The sequence below is a fragment of the Gigantopelta aegis genome, chromosome 6, assembly GCF_016097555.1.
Source record: "Gigantopelta aegis isolate Gae_Host chromosome 6, Gae_host_genome, whole genome shotgun sequence".
Lineage (NCBI taxonomy): Eukaryota > Metazoa > Mollusca > Gastropoda > Neomphalida > Peltospiridae > Gigantopelta > Gigantopelta aegis.
Genome location: NC_054704.1, coordinates 40,556,546 through 40,577,083, shown reverse-complemented (window position 1 = coordinate 40,577,083; position 20,538 = coordinate 40,556,546). Strand labels below are relative to the sequence as shown.

The following is a 20,538-nucleotide window of genomic DNA, read 5'->3' as shown; positions in this document are numbered from 1 at the left end:
TCATATTACTGCAGTATTTTACTACAGCTACAGTTTAATAAACTCTTGTTTTTCACTGTCATTTATTTCAACTTATTTTTTGTGCTTATATCCAATTAAGGTTCAAGCACGCTATCCTGGGCATATATCTCAGCTATCTGGGCTGTCAGTCCAGGACAGTGGGTTAGTGGTTAGTTATTAGTGGTTAGTGAGAGAAAGGAGGGTGTAGTGATCTTACACTTACCCAGTGAGTCATTAAAATCGCTCTGGGTGGGAGCCGGTACCGGGCTGTGAACCCAATACCTACTAGCCTTATGTCCGATGGCTTAACCAGAACTGCATTTCTACAACATGAGCAGCATTTCCACAGTGAGCAATTGTATGCGTATGACATAATTAGATATTGAGTCTGGACTCTAAAATTTGTATAAGCATGGGCCCTGGTGAAGTTTGTGAAACACCCCCCCCCCCCCAAAAAAAAAAAAAACACGTGAAAAATCTCTAAACTGGACCCTCAGTAAACTGGAATTTCCCCCAAATCAACATTTTTCATGGTCTTTTTTTAAATATCAGTACAGAATATAACCTTTCTCAACTGGATACCTCTTAAAGTGGACTTTTTACTTTGTCTCATGAGTGTCTGTTTTAGAGGGGTTTCACTGTACTTTGTAACAGAAACCAGAGGAACAGCATCATGCTTCTCATCGTTATGTGACATATTATAGCTTCATTTTACTGATGGAAGATACAAACACATTCTACAGTTTAATAAACTCCTGTTTTATCACCACCTGTAGTTATCATGAACTGTTTCATACACATACATGTCTGCACCATGTTGTTAAAAGTACATGTAATTTGTAACATAAAACAGGGAAATACACTGTTAAGACAGAGAATAATAAAGTTTGAAATGACATAGCCAAATGGATACTGTTCAAAGTATGATTTGCAAAAGTAAGATCATTAATGTTAATGATCTATTCAGAATGAACCTTCAATTAATTTTTTAAAAAGCCAATTTTAGTTTGAGCCACTTTTTAACAACTCACCCCCATTTGGCAGTGAAAGAGAAAATGTTGTGAATACCCAAGTTAAAACATGGGTGTACCCGGTAGTGATTTAAAAGCGTACTCATAATATCGAGGTTGGTCTTAGCACTGATTCTTTGTGTAGTTGTGGAAATCATTTCAAAACCAAATAAAAACATTTTCAGCGAATTAATTTTAAATGAAAGGCAAAGACAAATTCTCTGGAATTCATTGCAAAGATTGCAGCCAATAAATTTACAATTGATTTTAAATGGTAAAAGTGTTCTAAGTGAAGAAGACAATAAATAATTTGTTTTATGTGTATTAATATATAAATGAAACAAAGCGTTTCCCTTAATTAGTAAATAATGTATGGTCATTTTTGTATGGCCTCTATGTAATCAGATTGTGATGCCTTGTTTTTTGTTGTGACTGCAGCAGACCTGCCATCTGATTATCAAACACAGAGAAACATTATTACTTCTTCTTTCATTCCTTCTTTCCTTCCTTCCTTCCTTCCTTCCTTCCTTCCTTCCTTCCTTCTTTCTTTCAATAATATTCAGTTCTGTTCATATTTAAATTGCATATATATATATATTGGTCATGACATGTATGTATTAAGGAGAAGGCCTAGTATGTTATATAACTTTTGCCTAATCAATATGGGTTTTTTAGAAAGCAATAAAATATGTTTTGATAAAAATCTCACCCCACCATTCTGTCCTTCACACAATCTCCTTCATGAATATTTCATTTCCACAGAATTGCATGTTCACACAAACAAGCATTTGGAATATTTGTTATCAACAAAGAAAACTGCCAGATCTAAATTAAAATCATGGCCTTTGAACAGTTCCAAACCTATGTAACCTTGTATTAAAGTGAATATAAGACAAAATCGCTCAAATCAGTACAAGACAAAACAGTCCAAAACATGTATAACTTTTCTTCTTTTTTAAAGTTAAGATGAAATAGATTTATTATTTAAGCCAATTGTTGCAGCATGTAAATGGATAGACTGGATTATTTAACTCAAGACTATACCACACCATGATCGTGTATGGTGAATCTATAAGGATAACAAAACTGTTACCCCTAAAAACAAAAGATGATGAGACTACACTGGGTATAGGTAACAAATATTTATTAAAAAAAAGATTTTAAAGGGACATTCCTGAGTTCACTGCATTATAAGATGTTTCCGACTAATAAAATATTTCTACAATTAAACTTACATATTAAATATATTTTCTTGTTTAGAATAGCCGTGTCTGTATATTCAATGTCTTTCTGGTCGTCTTAATATTTGTAAGAAGCCCAAACTGGATTTTGTTTTTAAATAATTTTGTACATACGAAAAAACTATATTTTAGGATATACAATGAAATTTAACCTAGTACAAATATTAGAATGATCAGAAACATGTTTAATATACAGCCACTAATATTTTATGCAGAAAAATATATTTGGTATGTAATTACAATCGTTAAAAAGTCTTTGTTAGTCGATAACATCTTTAAAATTGCAGCAAACTCAGGAATGTCCCTATAAATAAATTTGTAGGCCTTTTTTTCTCTTTTTTTTCAATGAGATGCACCCAAAAAATATAAAAAAGGTAATTACTATATTGATGATTAAAGAGGAAAACATTTTGTACTGAGGATACCGGTAAAAGAAAAAAGAAGACTCTTCGTGATTAAAAGAAACTGACTTATTACCAAGCTGTAAAAAAAGATTCAAGATTTGATGAGCAAAGGAAAAGAAAGTGAAGAAAGAGACTGCTGTACCTATTTACACAGAAATAATCATAAATGCAGACACTTTGTTTTAAAAAACAAACTGACACCCACACAGAAAGGAAATCAATGTTTTGAACAAAAAAAAAGAAGTTTGTTTTGTTTTGTTTAACGACATCACTGGAGCACATTAATTAATTAATCATCACCTATTGGATGTCAAACATTTGGTAATTTTGACATATAGTCTAAAAGAGGAAACCTGCTACATTTTTTCATTAGTAGCAAGGGATATTTTATATGCACCATCCCACAGACAGGATAGCACATATCACAGCCTTTGATATACAAGTCGTGGGGCATTAGCTGGAATGAGAAATAACCCAATGGGCCCACCGACGGGGATCTATCCTAGACCGTGTTTTGAACAAATATATGCAAGTGCATGTACATTATTTAAACAGCAGCTAGTACATATCAAAACTATGGCAATTTGAACAAATTCGAATTTTTGAAAAGAAACTCTCCCGAAGCTATGTCCCCCACCCACAATAACAGAAATAAATTTGTACAAGCACCTTTACAGACAAAACACAGTTTAGCGGTTTTGTATATTTAAAGAGTCTGATTTGGACAGTTAATTAAACAATGTCATCATAATAATATACTGAAGATCAAAAGAAATGCAAATACTTATATAATTTAAGAGAAAAAAAGAGAAGGCATTAACACACAGAGATTCAGGAGAATTACAGTTTGATACACAATTTGTCATTTCACAGACCTGAGCATTTGTCATTAAGAAAACCTACTTACAAACTATAATTATATTCATATACGTACCGTATCTTTGTTTAACACCCAACAGTCAATGAGTATTTTCGTGCTGGGGTGTCATGAAACATTCATTCATTCATTCTAATAATTACAAACTAACCGTAACCCTGATTTGCATTTCTTATGGTGATCAGTATATATAAAAAAAAAAAGTCTTTAATTTTGTTATCACTTTATACCAATATAAAGTGGTTGGCATTGATGCCTCTAATTGTAGTTTTTAACACAGCAGTCATGTAGCAATGGTTGAAAAAAAGTTTTTTTTGCTTAACGACACCACTAGAGTACATTGATTTATTAATATCGGCTACTGGGTGTAAAACATTTGGTAATTCTGACATAGATAGGAAACCAGCCATATTTTTCCATTAGTCGCAAGGGATCTTTTATATGCACCATTCCACACAGGATAGCACATACCAGTCTTTGGCTGGAACAAGAAATAGCCCAATGAGCCCACCGATGGGGAACGATGCAGGAGCCACCATGCATCAGGCAAGTACTTTACAACAGGACTACGTCCTCTGCCCCCACTCCCCCTCCACCTCATGGTTCAAGAAATAGAACCGTAAAATGCTACATAGTTGTCAGATCAATATTAGTCAAGACTAGCTCTGGGCAAGTAGAACATTTTCCCAAATTATATCTGAAAAAATAGAAAACCCCAGTTATTTTTCAAAAAAAATCTCCATATTACATTAATTATTTCACCAAATTACAATAAAATTTGCTGATTGTTTTTAAAATTCACATTTTCTGAATTTGGTGAGTGACAGAGTTAGCCGTGACTGCTGTATATGTTTTACCAACTTTCACCTTGAGTAAATAAAACAGCATACAAATCGAAAATAGAAATATTTTATTACAAATTGCAAAAATATAAACATACAATGGTTTGTCACGTGTAGAATAAGCACTTCAAAACACACATTTATATGCATACAATTAATTATGGTATTTTTCTTCCCTTTTTTATTATTATTATTTTTTTATCCCTTTTTCTACCAGCTTTAAATTGTCTTGCTTTTATTCGTTGCTAAACATTCAGAGTATTATGCTTTCGACACCTATCATTCATTTTAAAATCCTGAGTTTTTGGTGTGCTGTTTCTGATAAAAAAAAAAAAAAATGTACGGCATGCAGCTTTAAGTACTATACAAAAAAAGAAGAAGAAAAAACAAAAGAAAAACTATTTACTGAATACTGCATTGTTTTTTCCTCTTTTTTTTCTTTCTTTTTGGTTCCTTTCTTCAATTTCATGGAAAATATGCCATCCTCCTAAAAACTATTGACATAATTATAACAAATGAACAACCCTAATTATGCCTGTCAATTTTGACTTCCTGGTTACAAAGACAAATATCAAAGTGCAGTAGTTTTCCTTGCACAGCCCAGTGACAAAATGCATTACTTTAATTTGACCTTCAGAAAAATACTGACGATCAAAGCAGCCAAAGTCTTATCTGAAGTTATTATTATTTTTTATACATTTTTTTAAACACAAATATAATAACACATTTATAATAATATAAAAAATGTGGAGCTAAACATTAACTTTGGTTTGACTGCACACTTATTGTTTACAAATGCAGAACAAATTCACTCAAAACTGGACTTAAATGAACCTTGTATGACTACCAGGTTTACAAAGAGCCTATTATTTTTATATACCGATATATATAATACAATGCAGATAACTGGACCTGTACATAAAGGACACCTGATAAACTCAGGCCATGATTTAGGTCATCATTATAAACAGGTTTCAGTGTTAGATTTACATTCAAATTGTACATGTCCTACAAATTTTAAGTAGCATAATTATGCTTACAATAGTGATTTGAAAAAAAAGTATCACCTTAGTCTGAACTTTAGGAATCATTAAATATCATATTAATTAAATTAAACAGTTAAACAGATGGCCAAAAGCTAACAAATAAATAATAAAATATTAGTCATATTAAAAAATAATATAAAGACATGTTAATGGACGGATGGATACCTAAATATATCCACAAGAAGGTAAAAAATAAAGTAATACTTAATTTATATATCACATGACCTATAGTAAAAGCAGTATGGTCTGTTAGTTTAGAATAGTTTATTACACGATAGCACCCTCATCTCAGTTTGGTTAGGATACATTAAAAACTACTACTCTCTGAAAGTTAACTCGTCAAAGAATTCAGCACAGCATACAATCAAGTGAAAAACACACATACACTGTCAGTATCAGAACATGTGAACATCTGTATAACATCATACACCATCTGTTCACATGAACATCTGTATAACAAAACACACCATCTGTACATGTGAACATCTGTATAACATGAACCTCTATATAACATTATACACCATCTGTATATGTGAACTTCTGTATAACATGTGTATATCATCTGTGCATGTGAACATCTGTATAACATGTAAACATCTGTATAACATGTGAACACATTTGTACATGTGAACACATCTGTATAACATGTGAACACATCTGTACCTGTGAACATCTGTATGACATGTGAACACTAATTGCATAATAGGTATACACCATGTGAACATCTGTATAACATCATACACCATCTGTACATGTGAACATTTGTATATCATGTGTATACTAACTGCGTAATATGTATACACCATCTGTACATGTGAACATCTGTATATCATGCAGTCAACAAGTTCAAAGCATATCAACACATGGTGGGGTGGAACAGCAGTTCTGAACTTCCACCGATCAACCTTAATTGTTTTGGCATGTTTGACCTCAATAAATTACATATAAAAATGCAAAATATACACATATTGATGAATGGATACTAAATATATCCACATTAATAAAAAAATTACAAATATCACATATCTACATAACACTTCAGTAAGGTTGTACTAATTTATCACAAAGAATTATACTATAAATCATTATGACAGTAAATCTGATTCAGTCAAGTACTCTGTATATTTTTGCACTTGATTTCAAGATTTAAAAAAAATAGTAATTTTTTTCACAGACTTCATCATCATTTATACCCTAATGTACCCTAGCATCAGCAATAGAGGCAAAACAAAGATCATCGCTGCTGCTGCTACATCATCATTCATATCACTGGTATCATAATAAAATGCGCTGACATGAAATAGACAAAATGTTCAAAGCCTAACTGAAAAATAGTCAACATGTTCGAAGCCTAATAGAAAAATACACATACTACACCAACCACCTTCCTTATGCATTGTACTGCTTTCCCCAAGTTAACCGTTACAACTGAAATGAAGCTGTAAATAAAACATCCTGCTATATTGTTGTTAAGTGTATTGTATGTGTACAGAAGATGGCCTTGTAAATGGGGAAACATGTGCCAATCCTTTTGTTCTTTGTGCAATAAATTGTACAATATGTTTTCAATCAAAACCACCTTCTAGTTTTAATAACACAAATATATTTCCAGTTGAAGTGAAAAACTCACCACCTATAGCTGGTATCCTAGTCTAGTTTTATTTGCTTTTCCTGATATCATATTAAGCAAAACATATGAAGACAGAACCTTGAGTATTACTAGTAACCACAACTATCCCTCTCACCCAAGAATATTCTTCATTCCATTATTACAGATAAAAATCAATTTGGAGGGAATTAAAAAACTTTTTTTTTCTTCTAATTTTACAACCACAGATGCATAAGACGATTAACACATTATATGTATGTCTGTATGTTAGCTAGTGAACTGTCAGACTATCTCTCCTATATAATGAAATGCTATCACATAAAGGTGTGTGTACAGTGACAGGACTCGTGGACATCAAGTGGCGGCCTGGTATGAGATCAGACAGATGGGTTTGACTTGCGACTCGTCAAACACGATGTATTCCTGATACAGAGAGAACTCATCATTACCACACGCATCCATGCCGAGACGACCAGGTGTCTGGAAGAATGGAAATAATAATAATAATAATAATAATAATAACAGTAATAATAATAATAACAATAACAATAATAATAACAGTAATGATAATAACAACAATAACAATAATAATAATAACAATAACAGTAATAATAATAATAGCAGTAATAATAATAATAATAGTAATGAGCGTTCTGAGAATACTGCTAAAGCAATACATGTCCCCTACAAATGTTCATTTTCATATCTCCTAAATTAAAGGGCCATAACATTGTGTAAAATGGGTAAATCGCCATGGAAGTTAAACTTGATCTGTAACAGTTCGTGATAGAGCTATATAAACAAAATGTCAGTTCAGTATCTAGAGGCATTATGAAAAACCCCACCTGGAAAACTACACAGACAGACAGAAGGATGGTAGGGCACTAACAAGCATTCTGAGAGTACTGCTAAAGCAATACACATCCACTACCGAGCCCAACAAATGTTCAAATCTCCCAACTTCAAGGACCATAACTAAGTAAAACAGTTAAATTTTATTTTTGACAGAGTTATGGCCCTTGAATAAATTCCCATAAAAATCAAACTTATCTGGCCATAATTCTGTCAAAAGCTATATAAATATTTTTAGCTGAATATCTTGAGGTGTTGTGAAAAGAAATCAGGAAGCCTATATGTGGGACAAATGGACAGAGACATACTGAAGGACTGAGACAAAACCTATAGTCCCCACCGGTTGGACCGGTAGGTGACTAACAATAAATAAAAATAAGTTTATTATTTTTATGTGATCATCATCTAATGATGTAGTGTTAGGCAAATCCATCCTTTCCTTTTGTCTGTCTGTCCATATCTCTGTCCAGCTGCATGTATGATGAGGAATCAGTGTTGCATTTCAAATCTGTATCTATGCTATAGAGTAATAGCAAGTCAAAGCAGCAAAATATCAAATCAAAGTGACTTAACAAATGATGCAGAAAGTGCTGATTGTTTTCAGCCGATACTTACAGAATAATTTGTATTCACATCATCTGGTAATTCTATATGTTCTTAAATTTTTGCATTATTTTTGTTTCCATTCTTTTTTTCCAGACTTAGCTGTCACAAATGATATGATATATGTGCTTCGTATGCATGTGAGTACATCCAGCGGATGTATTCTGTGTCAAAAATAATAAGGATTGAGTAAAACCACTTACTATGATACTGTCAAAACCATCCTTTGGCCTCTTTCTTGTACGGTCTTCTTTTATAACTGTTTCCACAGTACCCAGACCAACCTCAGCTAACAACAGTTTACCCAACTGTAATGAAACAGAATCATGAAATGTTTTACATTACAAACAAAGAAGACAGCTGTAAAGTACCATCCTTGTTTACAGAATAGTGTTCCATGAGAATATAAAAATAACAACACCACGCTAAAAAATTAACAAGCTCAATAAAAGTATTTTTTTTTTACCTTTAAATGAATTTTTCACACAATGTCAATGAAACATATACCTCTTAATTACCATTATAACACAGGTGGTATTTACTCATTAAGGTTAAGATAAAATTTCCAATGCTTGTTTCCCTACTGCACTTGCACATACTCACTGCAGAGAACTGAGCGGCAGTTGATGGCTGTTTTGAAAAGTAAAGACCTCTTCCATAATCTCCATGCGTAAAATCTGAAAATATATGTATTAAAATTAATTATTAAATTAAGTATATTACTATCCATATGGTTGAACATAACTGAGTTTATAATAATCATACTATTGCTTTTTGTTCTTGTAATTCTGATAGATTCATCAAATTTTGGTTAATTTGCCACAACTTATTTAAAATGTTGGTTTTAGTTTGGGGTTTTTTTTGTTTTTGTTTTTCTGTTGTTTTTTAGCCCAAATATTGAGTACATAATTGGTCTCTCTTGCTGGGTTGGTGTTGTTGTGTTTTGTCTCTGTGGAGAGAAGAAAACAAATTGATATATTAAATCTTCATGTAACTATGTATTATACTTATGTCTCTCTTATTATGTATGTCGATATCATGTTAATAAAAATGGAAAAAATAAATTAATAATAATAATAATCATCATATGAAGCACACATGTAATAACAAGTGTTATGATGTAATTGTGGGAAGAGACGTCATAACATGACATTGCTTCTCCAGTCCTAGCTCAGACTGTGCATTTGAAATATGGCGACATTTCGTCATCTCCTTCTAGTTGTGGCTGAAACATTTTGAGTTGGGTGTTGTTATTCATAAATAAAACAACAATAATAATATGGATAATAAAGAAATTATTACACTTGCGTGTGAGTCGTACTAATTTTACGAAATTCGTGTCAGCATTCATGTATTGCCCTCGCTCTCACCCGGACAATACAAAAATCCCGACACTTGTTTCGTAAAATCAGTACAACACACAAGCTCATATAATAATCTCTATATATGCACATTTAACTCTAGGAAGAAACAGTGAACATAACATCATTTTAATTGAATTCACATGCTTCCATCCAGTTGAGATTCAAGAAAACTTGGGTATCTGAGGCATAATTCAGAAAACTCTTTTTAGCTCTCTTAAGCAACATCATCCTTGCAAGTCTTTTTGCATTGCACGACGACTATGCAAAGTTGCAAGAGTTTTGTGAATTAGACCCTTGGGCTGTTTGTACAGAATTTGGGTTAATGGTTAATTTTTAGTGATTAGTGAGAGAAGATAGTGTTTAGTGGCCTTACATTTTCTCATTAAGCTGTTAACTCATTCTTGGTGGCAATCTAATTAAAATTAGCTCCACTATTACATGTGGATCTAACACTAGCCAGTTGGAGCTCATGTCCACCATTCAAAATCTTACTTGCAGAATCCTGCCAGTGATTTAAAACTAACAACATTGCGTAGTCCCCAATGTCCAGGTAACATTTCATGTGTAAATAATAATTTAAATATTGACCAATCACATTTCGCCTTTTATAACGTTATTTGGGAGCATACAAATTCTAAAAATATCGGGCGAGTCTATTTTAGTGGCCGCAGTACAGCGAACCATACCAATACGTATGGGGTGGGTTATCAGTCTTCAATTTTACATTAAAAATTATTTATTTATTTATAAAAAACAACAACTAAATCAGTCTTCAGTTTTACATTACAAATTAGTTATTTTATAAAATAAAACATGTTTTAAGGCATTCTTAATTCACACGAAACATGTCGTATACCCTCAGGATAATTCGGAATGTTTTCAAATTATTTTTAAATCACTGGCAGGATTCTGCAAGTAAGGTTTTGATTGGTGGACATGAGCTCCAACTGGCTGCTGTTAGATCCACATGTAATAGTGGAGCTAATTTTAATTAGATTGTCTTGGTGGGAGCTAGTATTAGAATGCAAACTCAGTTCCACTACTTCAGCGAGGCTGATCAATCATTATATAATTGAAAGCAATGTTACCTTCTTCAGAAAAACCATGTCTGAGTATCTCCGGTATCCTCATGGGTCTCTCCAGAGAACCACAATAGTAGAGCTCTGTTACCAAGTCACAATTGTGAAGCTTTTGTCGGCTTCTGTTGAAATTTTCCTTTACGTCTTCTGATAACGTTGCCTGGAATAAAAATCACAGACACTAAAATACCACAAATTTAGCATGATTGGCTTATCTGTATCATGATATATTATCTTAATAGTCTGGGATCCAAGGGCTTGAAATTTTGATGGACCTGACTCCGCACAACATACTTTTGCTTTGCTATTTATTTGTTAGAACAGACCTTCAGGGTAAACAATTGGGTGGTCTGCTTTGCTGGAAACATTGCAAACAAAAAATATGACCATATGTTCATGTATACTGCTTTTTGTTGAATCACAGGCTCTATTGAATTGGGGCATTTGAGATTTCATCAATTGTTTTAGTAATTAACCACCTATAGTTTTAATTACTTTCCCTGTTGGACAAGCAGAAGTACAGACAGCAACAAGCCACGAAAACTGAAGTATATCCATATTGTTTTTTAAGTTTACTTTTGAAATTAATGTGTTTTATACCCGAAACCTAAATTGGTTAAAAGTACACTATCTGTATGTACATTAAAACAGCTGTAGTTTTAGTACTTTATAACTATCAAACCCTAAACATAATGGCAAACTGTCATATGTATGTTTGTTAATATTTACTTGCTAGTGAGTAATGTCAGTGAAACTGTAAAATTACATGTCGATCATTTCATTGAAGCAGATAAAAGCGGTCTATTAATACAGCATATAATCTGTGTTTTATTTAAATAAATCGTAGATGGTTATTTAGATTTTAAAATATGAATAATAATAAACATCATCAAATCTATGGAAAAACAAATGAAGTTTGTACCACCTTATCTTGGAGGTAGTATTTAAACACCTTGCAGCAATGTGTAGACTGATAAATTTATAGGAATAACTGATGAAATGGTTCCTTTTTTATCATTTGCTTTATAAGAAACATTCAACTGTGCGAATGTCAGCTATTTTTTTAATTGATATGATATCCTTATGCTTCCATACTTGAAAGTATAAATAATGTGAAACAATAGAGTTGCCATTTTTCATTCAGTGGGCTGTCATCGGCCAATTCTCGGGATCTCTTTTGACCTTGTTAGTCCATTTATGAATTTAGAAAGTATTTTTAATTAATTAATAATAATACATTTGCCAGTCAGTTTTAATATTAATGCTGCAACCATAAACTGGTATACCACGATATTTCAACTCGATACGAATCGCGCTACAGTTTTGCATAGCGATTTTTATACGTTGTTGTTTACAAGTTGAAATAAGTTTTACCAGAATTAAGCTGATATCTTTGAATAAGCATCTCATTTTCTAGTGAATTTAAGAAAATAACATTCCCTCCCCAGTAAAAATAAATAACTACATGTACTATTAATTATTGTCATAAATGTGTGTGTGAGAGAAAACAAAATCTGCAAGTTTGTACACTGCCCTATAGAAGTAGTTTTTATTCCAAAAGATAGGAATTTAGAAGTATTATTTGAAATGTGGAAACTGCTATAGTGAAGTTTACTTACTGCTTATGAAAACTATCCAGCAAGTTTATCATTCCTGTCAATAGTTAATTATTCACTGCTGTCTAATTTCCTTAGATCACTAGTTCAAACACAAGCAATCACACATTTCACATTAGCCTTTGTTTAGCCTCGCAGGTCTTAGCTTATATCTTGCATCGACAGTACTTGGGACATCTTGCAGTGATCAGACTCATTCAGCATCACTGTTGCACATCTCATTAAAATACAGTTTCGGTAGAAGAATGTAAAGCAAATTTTCCTTGGTAATAAAATAATACATCGAGGTTGTCATCAGTCATCTCATCTATACATACATTTGAGCAGGTGTCTTTTAACCAACAGAACATTTCACGAACAAGATTAAGGGTACTTTACCAGTGTTTTCAACATTCTTTCCTCGCGTGTAGGAACAGGTCATAGGATCACACCCAGTTAGGATATATTGAGAAGACATGGCAACCATGTTATACTTTGCTTCATTCTGCCATATTTACGGTCTAGCTATGGCTCAGATTGTAGACATAGTAATCACAGTTTGCATAATAGTACGACTGCTATAGCCAGCATATTGGAGTACGGTATATAATTATGTGAATCACCATTGAGCTGGAGTAGGCGAAGATTCTGAGCTGGCTTGAGGTAAGGTCCATATCTAACACAATCGGCAGAACGCATGCTTGTGATGATTTGGTTTATGTTTAGTGCCAGTCAGTGGACCCATTCTCTGCTTGGGTTTCCCGTACGAATCAGTGGCATACGACTGGTATATCAAACACCATGGTTAGTGCTGCCTTGTCTGGGAAAGTGCATATTATGAAATATCCTTTGCTGCTAAAGGAAAATACAGCGGGTTTCCATCAGGATTAAAATTATGTCCGAATTTTTAAATATTTGACATTAGCCAATAATCAATTAATCAATGTGTTCCAATGGTGTCGTTAAATAAAACAAAGTATAAGTGAACTGGCTAGCGGCTCGATGTGTAGATATGATTACTAGCTAGCATCACAGGACGAGAGAGGGACTGCATTGTAGAAAGACCAGCCACTGGTAGTGGTACAACTGGCTAGTGCTCGATGTGTAGATATGATTACTAGCTAGCATCGCAGGACGAGAGAGGGACTGCATTGTAGAAAGACCAGCCACTGGTAGTGGTACAACTGGCTAGTGCTCGATGTGTAGATATGATTACTAGCTAGCATCGCAGGACGAGAGAGGGACTGCATTGTAGAAAGACCAGCCACTGGTAGTGGTACAACTGGCTAGTGCTCGATGTGTAGATATGATTACTAGCTAGCATCGCAGGACGAGAGAGGGACTGCATTGTAGAAAGACCAGCCACTGGTAGTGGTACAACTGGCTAGTGCTCGATGTGTAGATATGATTACTAGCTAGCATCACAGGACGAGAGAGGGACTGCATTGTAGAAAGACCAGCCACTGGTAGTGGTACAACTGGCTAGTGCTCGATGTGTAGATATGATTACCAGCTAGCATCGCAGGACGAGAGAGGGACTGCATTGTAGAAAGACCAGCCACTGGTAGTGGTACAACTGGCTAGTGCTCGATGTGTAGATATGATTACTAGCTAGCATCGCAGGACGAGAGAGGGACTGCATTGTAGAAAGACCAGCCACTGGTAGTGGTACAACTGGCTAGTGCTCGATGTGTAGATATGATTACCAGCTAGCATCACAGGACGAGAGAGGGACTGCATTGTAGAAAGACCAGCCACTGGTAGTGGTACAACTGGCTAGTGCTCGATGTGTAGATATGATTACCAGCTAGCATCACAGGACGAGAGAGGGACTGCATTGTAGAAAGACCAGCCACTGGTAGTGGTACAACTGGCTAGTGCTCGATGTGTAGATATGATTACCAGCTAGCATCACAGGACGAGAGAGGGACTGCATTGTAGAAAGACCAGCCACTGGTAGTGGTACAACTGGCTAGTGCTCGATGTGTAGATATGATTACCAGCTAGCATCACAGGACGAGAGAGGGACTGCATTGTAGAAAGACCAGCCACTGGTAGTGGTACAACTGGCTAGTGCTCGATGTGTAGATATGATTACCAGCTAGCATCACAGGACGAGAGAGGGACTGCATTGTAGAAAGACCAGCCACTGGTAGTGGTACAACTGGCTAGTGCTCGATGTGTAGATATGATTACCAGCTAGCATCACAGGACGAGAGAGGGACTGCATTGTAGAAAGACCAGCCACTGGTAGTGGTACAACTGGCTAGTGCTCGATGTGTAGATATGATTACCAGCTAGCATCACAGGACGAGAGAGGGACTGCATTGTAGAAAGACCAGCCACTGGTAGTGGTACAACTGGCTAGTGCTCGATGTGTAGATATGATTACCAGCTAGCATCACAGGACGAGAGAGGGACTGCATTGTAGAAAGACCAGCCACTGGTAGTGGTACAACTGGCTAGTGCTCGATGTGTAGATATGATTACCAGCTAGCATCACAGGACGAGAGAGGGACTGCATTGTAGAAAGACCAGCCACTGGTAGTGGTACAACTGGCTAGTGCTCGATGTGTAGATATGATTACCAGCTAGCATCGCAGGACGAGAGAGGGACTGCATTGTAGAAAGACCAGCCACTGGTAGTGGTACAACTGGCTAGTGCTCGATGTGTAGATATGATTACCAGCTAGCATCGCAGGACGAGAGAGGGACTGCATTGTAGAAAGACCAGCCACTGGTAGTGGTACAACTGGCTAGTGCTCGATGTGTAGATATGATTACCAGCTAGCATCGCAGGACGAGAGAGGGACTGCATTGTAGAAAGACCAGCCACTGGTAGTGGTACAACTGGCTAGTGCTCGATGTGTAGATATGATTACCAGCTAGCATCGCAGGACGAGAGAGGGACTGCATTGTAGAAAGACCAGCCACTGGTAGTGGTACAACTGGCTAGTGCTCGATGTGTAGATATGATTACCAGCTAGCATCACAGGACGAGAGAGGGACTGCATTGTAGAAAGACCAGCCACTGGTAGTGGTACAACTGGCTAGTGCTCGATGTGTAGATATGATTACCAGCTAGCATCACAGGACGAGAGAGGGACTGCATTGTAGAAAGACCAGCCACTGGTAGTGGTACAACTGGCTAGTGCTCGATGTGTAGATATGATTACCAGCTAGCATCACAGGACGAGAGAGGGACTGCATTGTAGAAAGACCAGCCACTGGTAGTGGTACAACTGGCTAGTGCTCGATGTGTAGATATGATTACCAGCTAGCATCACAGGACGAGAGAGGGACTGCATTGTAGAAAGACCAGCCACTGGTAGTGGTACAACTGGCTAGTGCTCGATGTGTAGATATGATTACCAGCTAGCATCACAGGACGAGAGAGGGACTGCATTGTAGAAAGACCAGCCACTGGTAGTGGTACAACTGGCTAGTGCTCGATGTGTAGATATGATTACCAGCTAGCATCACAGGACGAGAGAGGGACTGCATTGTAGAAAGACCAGCCACTGGTAGTGGTACAACTGGCTAGTGCTCGATGTGTAGATATGATTACCAGCTAGCATCACAGGACGAGAGAGGGACTGCATTGTAGAAAGACCAGCCACTGGTAGTGGTACAACTGGCTAGTGCTCGATGTGTAGATATGATTACCAGCTAGCATCACAGGACGAGAGAGGGACTGCATTGTAGAAAGACCAGCCACTGGTAGTGGTACAACTGGCTAGTGCTCGATGTGTAGATATGATTACCAGCTAGCATCACAGGACGAGAGAGGGACTGCATTGTAGAAAGACCAGCCACTGGTAGTGGTACAACTGGCTAGTGCTCGATGTGTAGATATGATTACCAGCTAGCATCACAGGACGAGAGAGGGACTGCATTGTAGAAAGACCAGCCACTGGTAGTGGTACAACTGGCTAGTGCTCGATGTGTAGATATGATTACCAGCTAGCATCACAGGACGAGAGAGGGACTGCATTGTAGAAAGACCAGCCACTGGTAGTGGTACAACTGGCTAGTGCTCGATGTGTAGATATGATTACCAGCTAGCATCACAGGACGAGAGAGGGACTGCATTGTAGAAAGACCAGCCACTGGTAGTGGTACAACTGGCTAGTGCTCGATGTGTAGATATGATTACCAGCTAGCATCGCAGGACGAGAGAGGGACTGCATTGTAGAAAGACCAGCCACTGGTAGTGGTACAACTGGCTAGTGCTCAATGTGTAGATATGATTACCAGCTAGCATCACAGGACGAGAGAGGGACTGCATTGTAGAAAGACCAGCCACTGGTAGTGGTACAACTGGCTAGTGCTCGATGTGTAGATATGATTACTAGCTAGCATCGCAGGACGAGAGAGGGACTGCATTGTAGAAAGACCAGCCACTGGTAGTGGTACAACTGGCTAGTGCTCGATGTGTAGATATGATTACTAGCTAGCATCGCAGGACGAGAGAGGGACTGCATTGTAGAAAGACCAGCCACTGGTAGTGGTACAACTGGCTAGTGCTCGATGTGTAGATATGATTACTAGCTAGCATCGCAGGACAAGAGAGGGACTGCATTGTAGAAAGACCAGCCACTGGTAGTGGTACAACTGGCTAGTGCTCGATGTGTAGACATGATTACTAGCTAGCATCGCAGGACGAGAGAGGGACTGCATTGTAGAAAGACCAGCCACTGGTAGTGGTACAACTGGCTAGTGCTCGATGTGTAGACATGATTACTAGCTAGCATCGCAGGACGAGAGAGGGACTGCATTGTAGAAAGACCAGCCACTGGTAGTGGTACAACTGGCTAGTGCTCGATGTGTAGATATGATTACTAGCTAGCATCGCAGGACGAGAGAGGGACTGCATTGTAGAAAGACCAGCCACTGGTAGTGGTACAACTGGCTAGTGCTCGATGTGTAGATATGATTACTAGCTAGCATCGCAGGACGAGAGAGGGACTGCATTGTAGAAAGACCAGCCACTGGTAGTGGTACAACTGGCTAGTGCTCGATGTGTAGATATGATTACTAGCTAGCATCGCAGGACGAGAGAGGGACTGCATTGTAGAAAGACTAGCCACTGGTGCAACTGGCTGTCGTCTCCCTGTGCTGATCCACCCAATAGCTGATGTACATTTTTGTGATGGGGTGTTGTTAAACATCTATTCATTCATTCATTCCTCCTAGGGCATCTCTTAGGCTGTGGACTCTCTCTCCATAAACTAATAAAAATACCGTGGCTGTGGATTCAGTTTGAATTACACAAAATATCTTATCAAACGAGTATTAACCTCCCTAAGGCCACATTGTAGCTGGACTTTCTTGAAATATATAATCAAACTGGATGAATTCAAATACCAAGTTTAATTTACTCAAAGAATGCATTCCTCGCTTGCATTTTCCTTTTGGTTTATGGCTTGATGCCTGTACTTCTGGTTTACAGGCAATTTACAGGCAATGTTTTATTTGTGGCCACATAATGCAGGTACATGTATACTGATTTGGGATTAATTTTAGGATGTCATAGGCGTACGGGTTTCCATTTTTGTAGGGGGGAAGGGGGGCAGGCTGGCTTTTGCCCAAATTAAGAAAATGCCAGAATCTGGATAACAACATTTATTCATCTTAGCATTACTACAAAACAGCTATATAGGGTTGTAAACAAATCACTACACATTTTTACATGGATTACAACTAATTATGAGGGTAGAATGATGGAAATACAAGGTCTCAGAACAGCAAATTTTCCCAGAATATCTGTATCATTTTCTGCGAATTTGAGGTTTTTGCTCCAGCACTAGGGGGCAGTTGTCCTCCCTCCCTTTTTCTATATAGTAACTTTAGTATGTAGTTGCTGCCAATGCTAGACAAGTAACAGTTTAATAGAGGTCACTTATTAATAAAGAATTCAGTGAAATTAAATGTCTACCATAACTTTATTCAACATTCAGTGTAGCTGATGGTTTCAGCCACTGATGTTTTTCTCAATGTACATGTATGTGAAGAAATAAACCTTACCAAAAATACCATCAATTACTATTTTATTTAATAAATTAGATTTTTTGTTAACAGTCATTGAGATGAAGTTTTATAGATGAAACTGTAAACCCAGTGTCAATAATATAAGACTTATAGTTTGTGAGAAATGGGGCTAAACGCAAAACTTATAAGTTGAGCTAAATATAAAAGATGATGTCATTACCATAGATACCGCCGCCGTTGTAAAGGTAATACAAGTACCTACGTCTCGTCTTTTTACTTCATAAAGGCAATACAAATCATCCAGGAGGAACAAAACAATAAACATAAGACAGGTGTCTGCTGACTATGGATAGTGACATGTTTAGGTTTGACTGTACTTCCATTTCTCATTGCATAGCCATTGTTTCTTCTGATGTTTAAACATTACTTTTGTCTTCGTAGATCCAAAGTAGAAAGGGGAACACACAAGGTTGGTCAAAATATCCATACACATATACTCACACCAATACAGATTTGTGTTTAGCTTAGGTTGGAAGTGATCCTTCAAGCTTAGATAGTTTCCACTGGTATGGAAGAATTGATCAGCATCATTAATAACAGTTCAGCATTGGTGGTGGGGGGGGGGGGGGTTAGATTGACAATGGGCGGCCCACGTGATTGTCCACAATCTTCCTGGTACATGTATTTATAACACGTCTATGAATCCATGCATCAGAACGCATAGCATCTGTTGAACTGATTTTTTGTTTCTTTTTTTTGCTTTTAATTTGATTTTCGTGCATATGTGATAGTGTTTGTATATAGTTTTAATTGTTTTGACATGTAGTAAGTCTAGGTATTGTTATCTATAATAATTATTTTGACATGTAGTAAGTCTAGATATTATTATCGATTACTCGGGTATTGAGATACAGATGTGCATTTCTTGCATGTGCGACTGTAGGCACGTGCGTTGCGCCTTCTATTGTTCTCTTGGCTATATAAACTCTGGTCTGTAGGATGTTTGACTACGATATAATGCTCGGTTGGATTCGCTGCTGGAAGAGGGGAAATATTCGGTTCTTGTAAGTTTGCATTTAACTTTAATGTGATTTATGAAGTACTTGTAGAATATTGTAGAGGTCTTTACAGATGTCTTTATATTAAAATGTGAAGTTTATACTAATACATATGCTTAGGTAAGGGAGTGTGAATATATTGGACGGGTTGGAATGTCTATATGCTCATGTAGACATGTATTGAAGAATATTATATTTATTACATGTATTTGAAACTGTGGTCAGTTTATACCTGATTATTAATAGTTATAATTGCATAGTTGTACGATGATTTATTTCTAATTCAGATTCGTCGTTTGTGCACGTGATGACGTGACGGATTACTTCGTTACTGGGACAGCTTGGTCCACATACTTGGTATGTTTATGAATAAATTGTACCTGCTATAATTAAGAAATGGGTTATGTGTAGATTATGAAGGTACAATAGTTCGTATTATGTGGGTAGATATTTTGTATATTATGATTTTATATTTGACGTTTGTTACGAGGTTATTGTTGACTATTATATGTATTATATGTAATATTAGGATTATAATGATTTAATATTGTGTAATGTATGTTTTGGCATGTATATGAAGTAATTTGTATGTGTATTATATCATACCATTGGATGATTAACATTATATTTTATTATTGGTGTATTTACAGTGATGTTGGTCCTAATAATTAATGGATGAAATTATTTGTAATATTTTCAGAGCTGTAAAGAAATAAAGAATGAGAAAATATGAATAAACCTGAGTAACATTCCACCTCACTGTCGTCTGTCGTCTATTTGAACCCATTATGATGCTGATGTTTAAACATTACTTTTGTCTTCGTAGATTCAAAGTAGAAAGGGGAACACACAAGGTTGGTCAAAATATCCATACACATATACTCACACCAATACAGATTTGTGTTTAGCTCAGGTTGGAAGTGATCCTTCAAGCTTAGATAGTTTCCACTGGTATGGAAGAATTGAT

General features: G+C 36.3%; 1 protein-coding gene across 1 annotated transcript in view; it reads right to left on the bottom strand.

Moving 5' to 3' along the window:
* Window positions 1-4,427: 4,427 nt before the first annotated feature.
* The window catches only part of LOC121375513, a 29,182-nt gene continuing 13,071 nt past the window's right edge, over window positions 4,428-20,538 (bottom strand). Inside the window, exons 14-17 of the mRNA XM_041503002.1 lie at window positions 10,937-11,087; window positions 9,088-9,161; window positions 8,688-8,792; window positions 4,428-7,509 (exon numbers count right to left, since the gene is read on the bottom strand). Coding sequence (XP_041358936.1) covers window positions 7,384-7,509; window positions 8,688-8,792; window positions 9,088-9,161; window positions 10,937-11,087 — 456 coding nt within the window. The 3' untranslated portion in view covers window positions 4,428-7,383. The remainder of the gene's footprint in view (window positions 7,510-8,687; window positions 8,793-9,087; window positions 9,162-10,936; window positions 11,088-20,538) is intronic.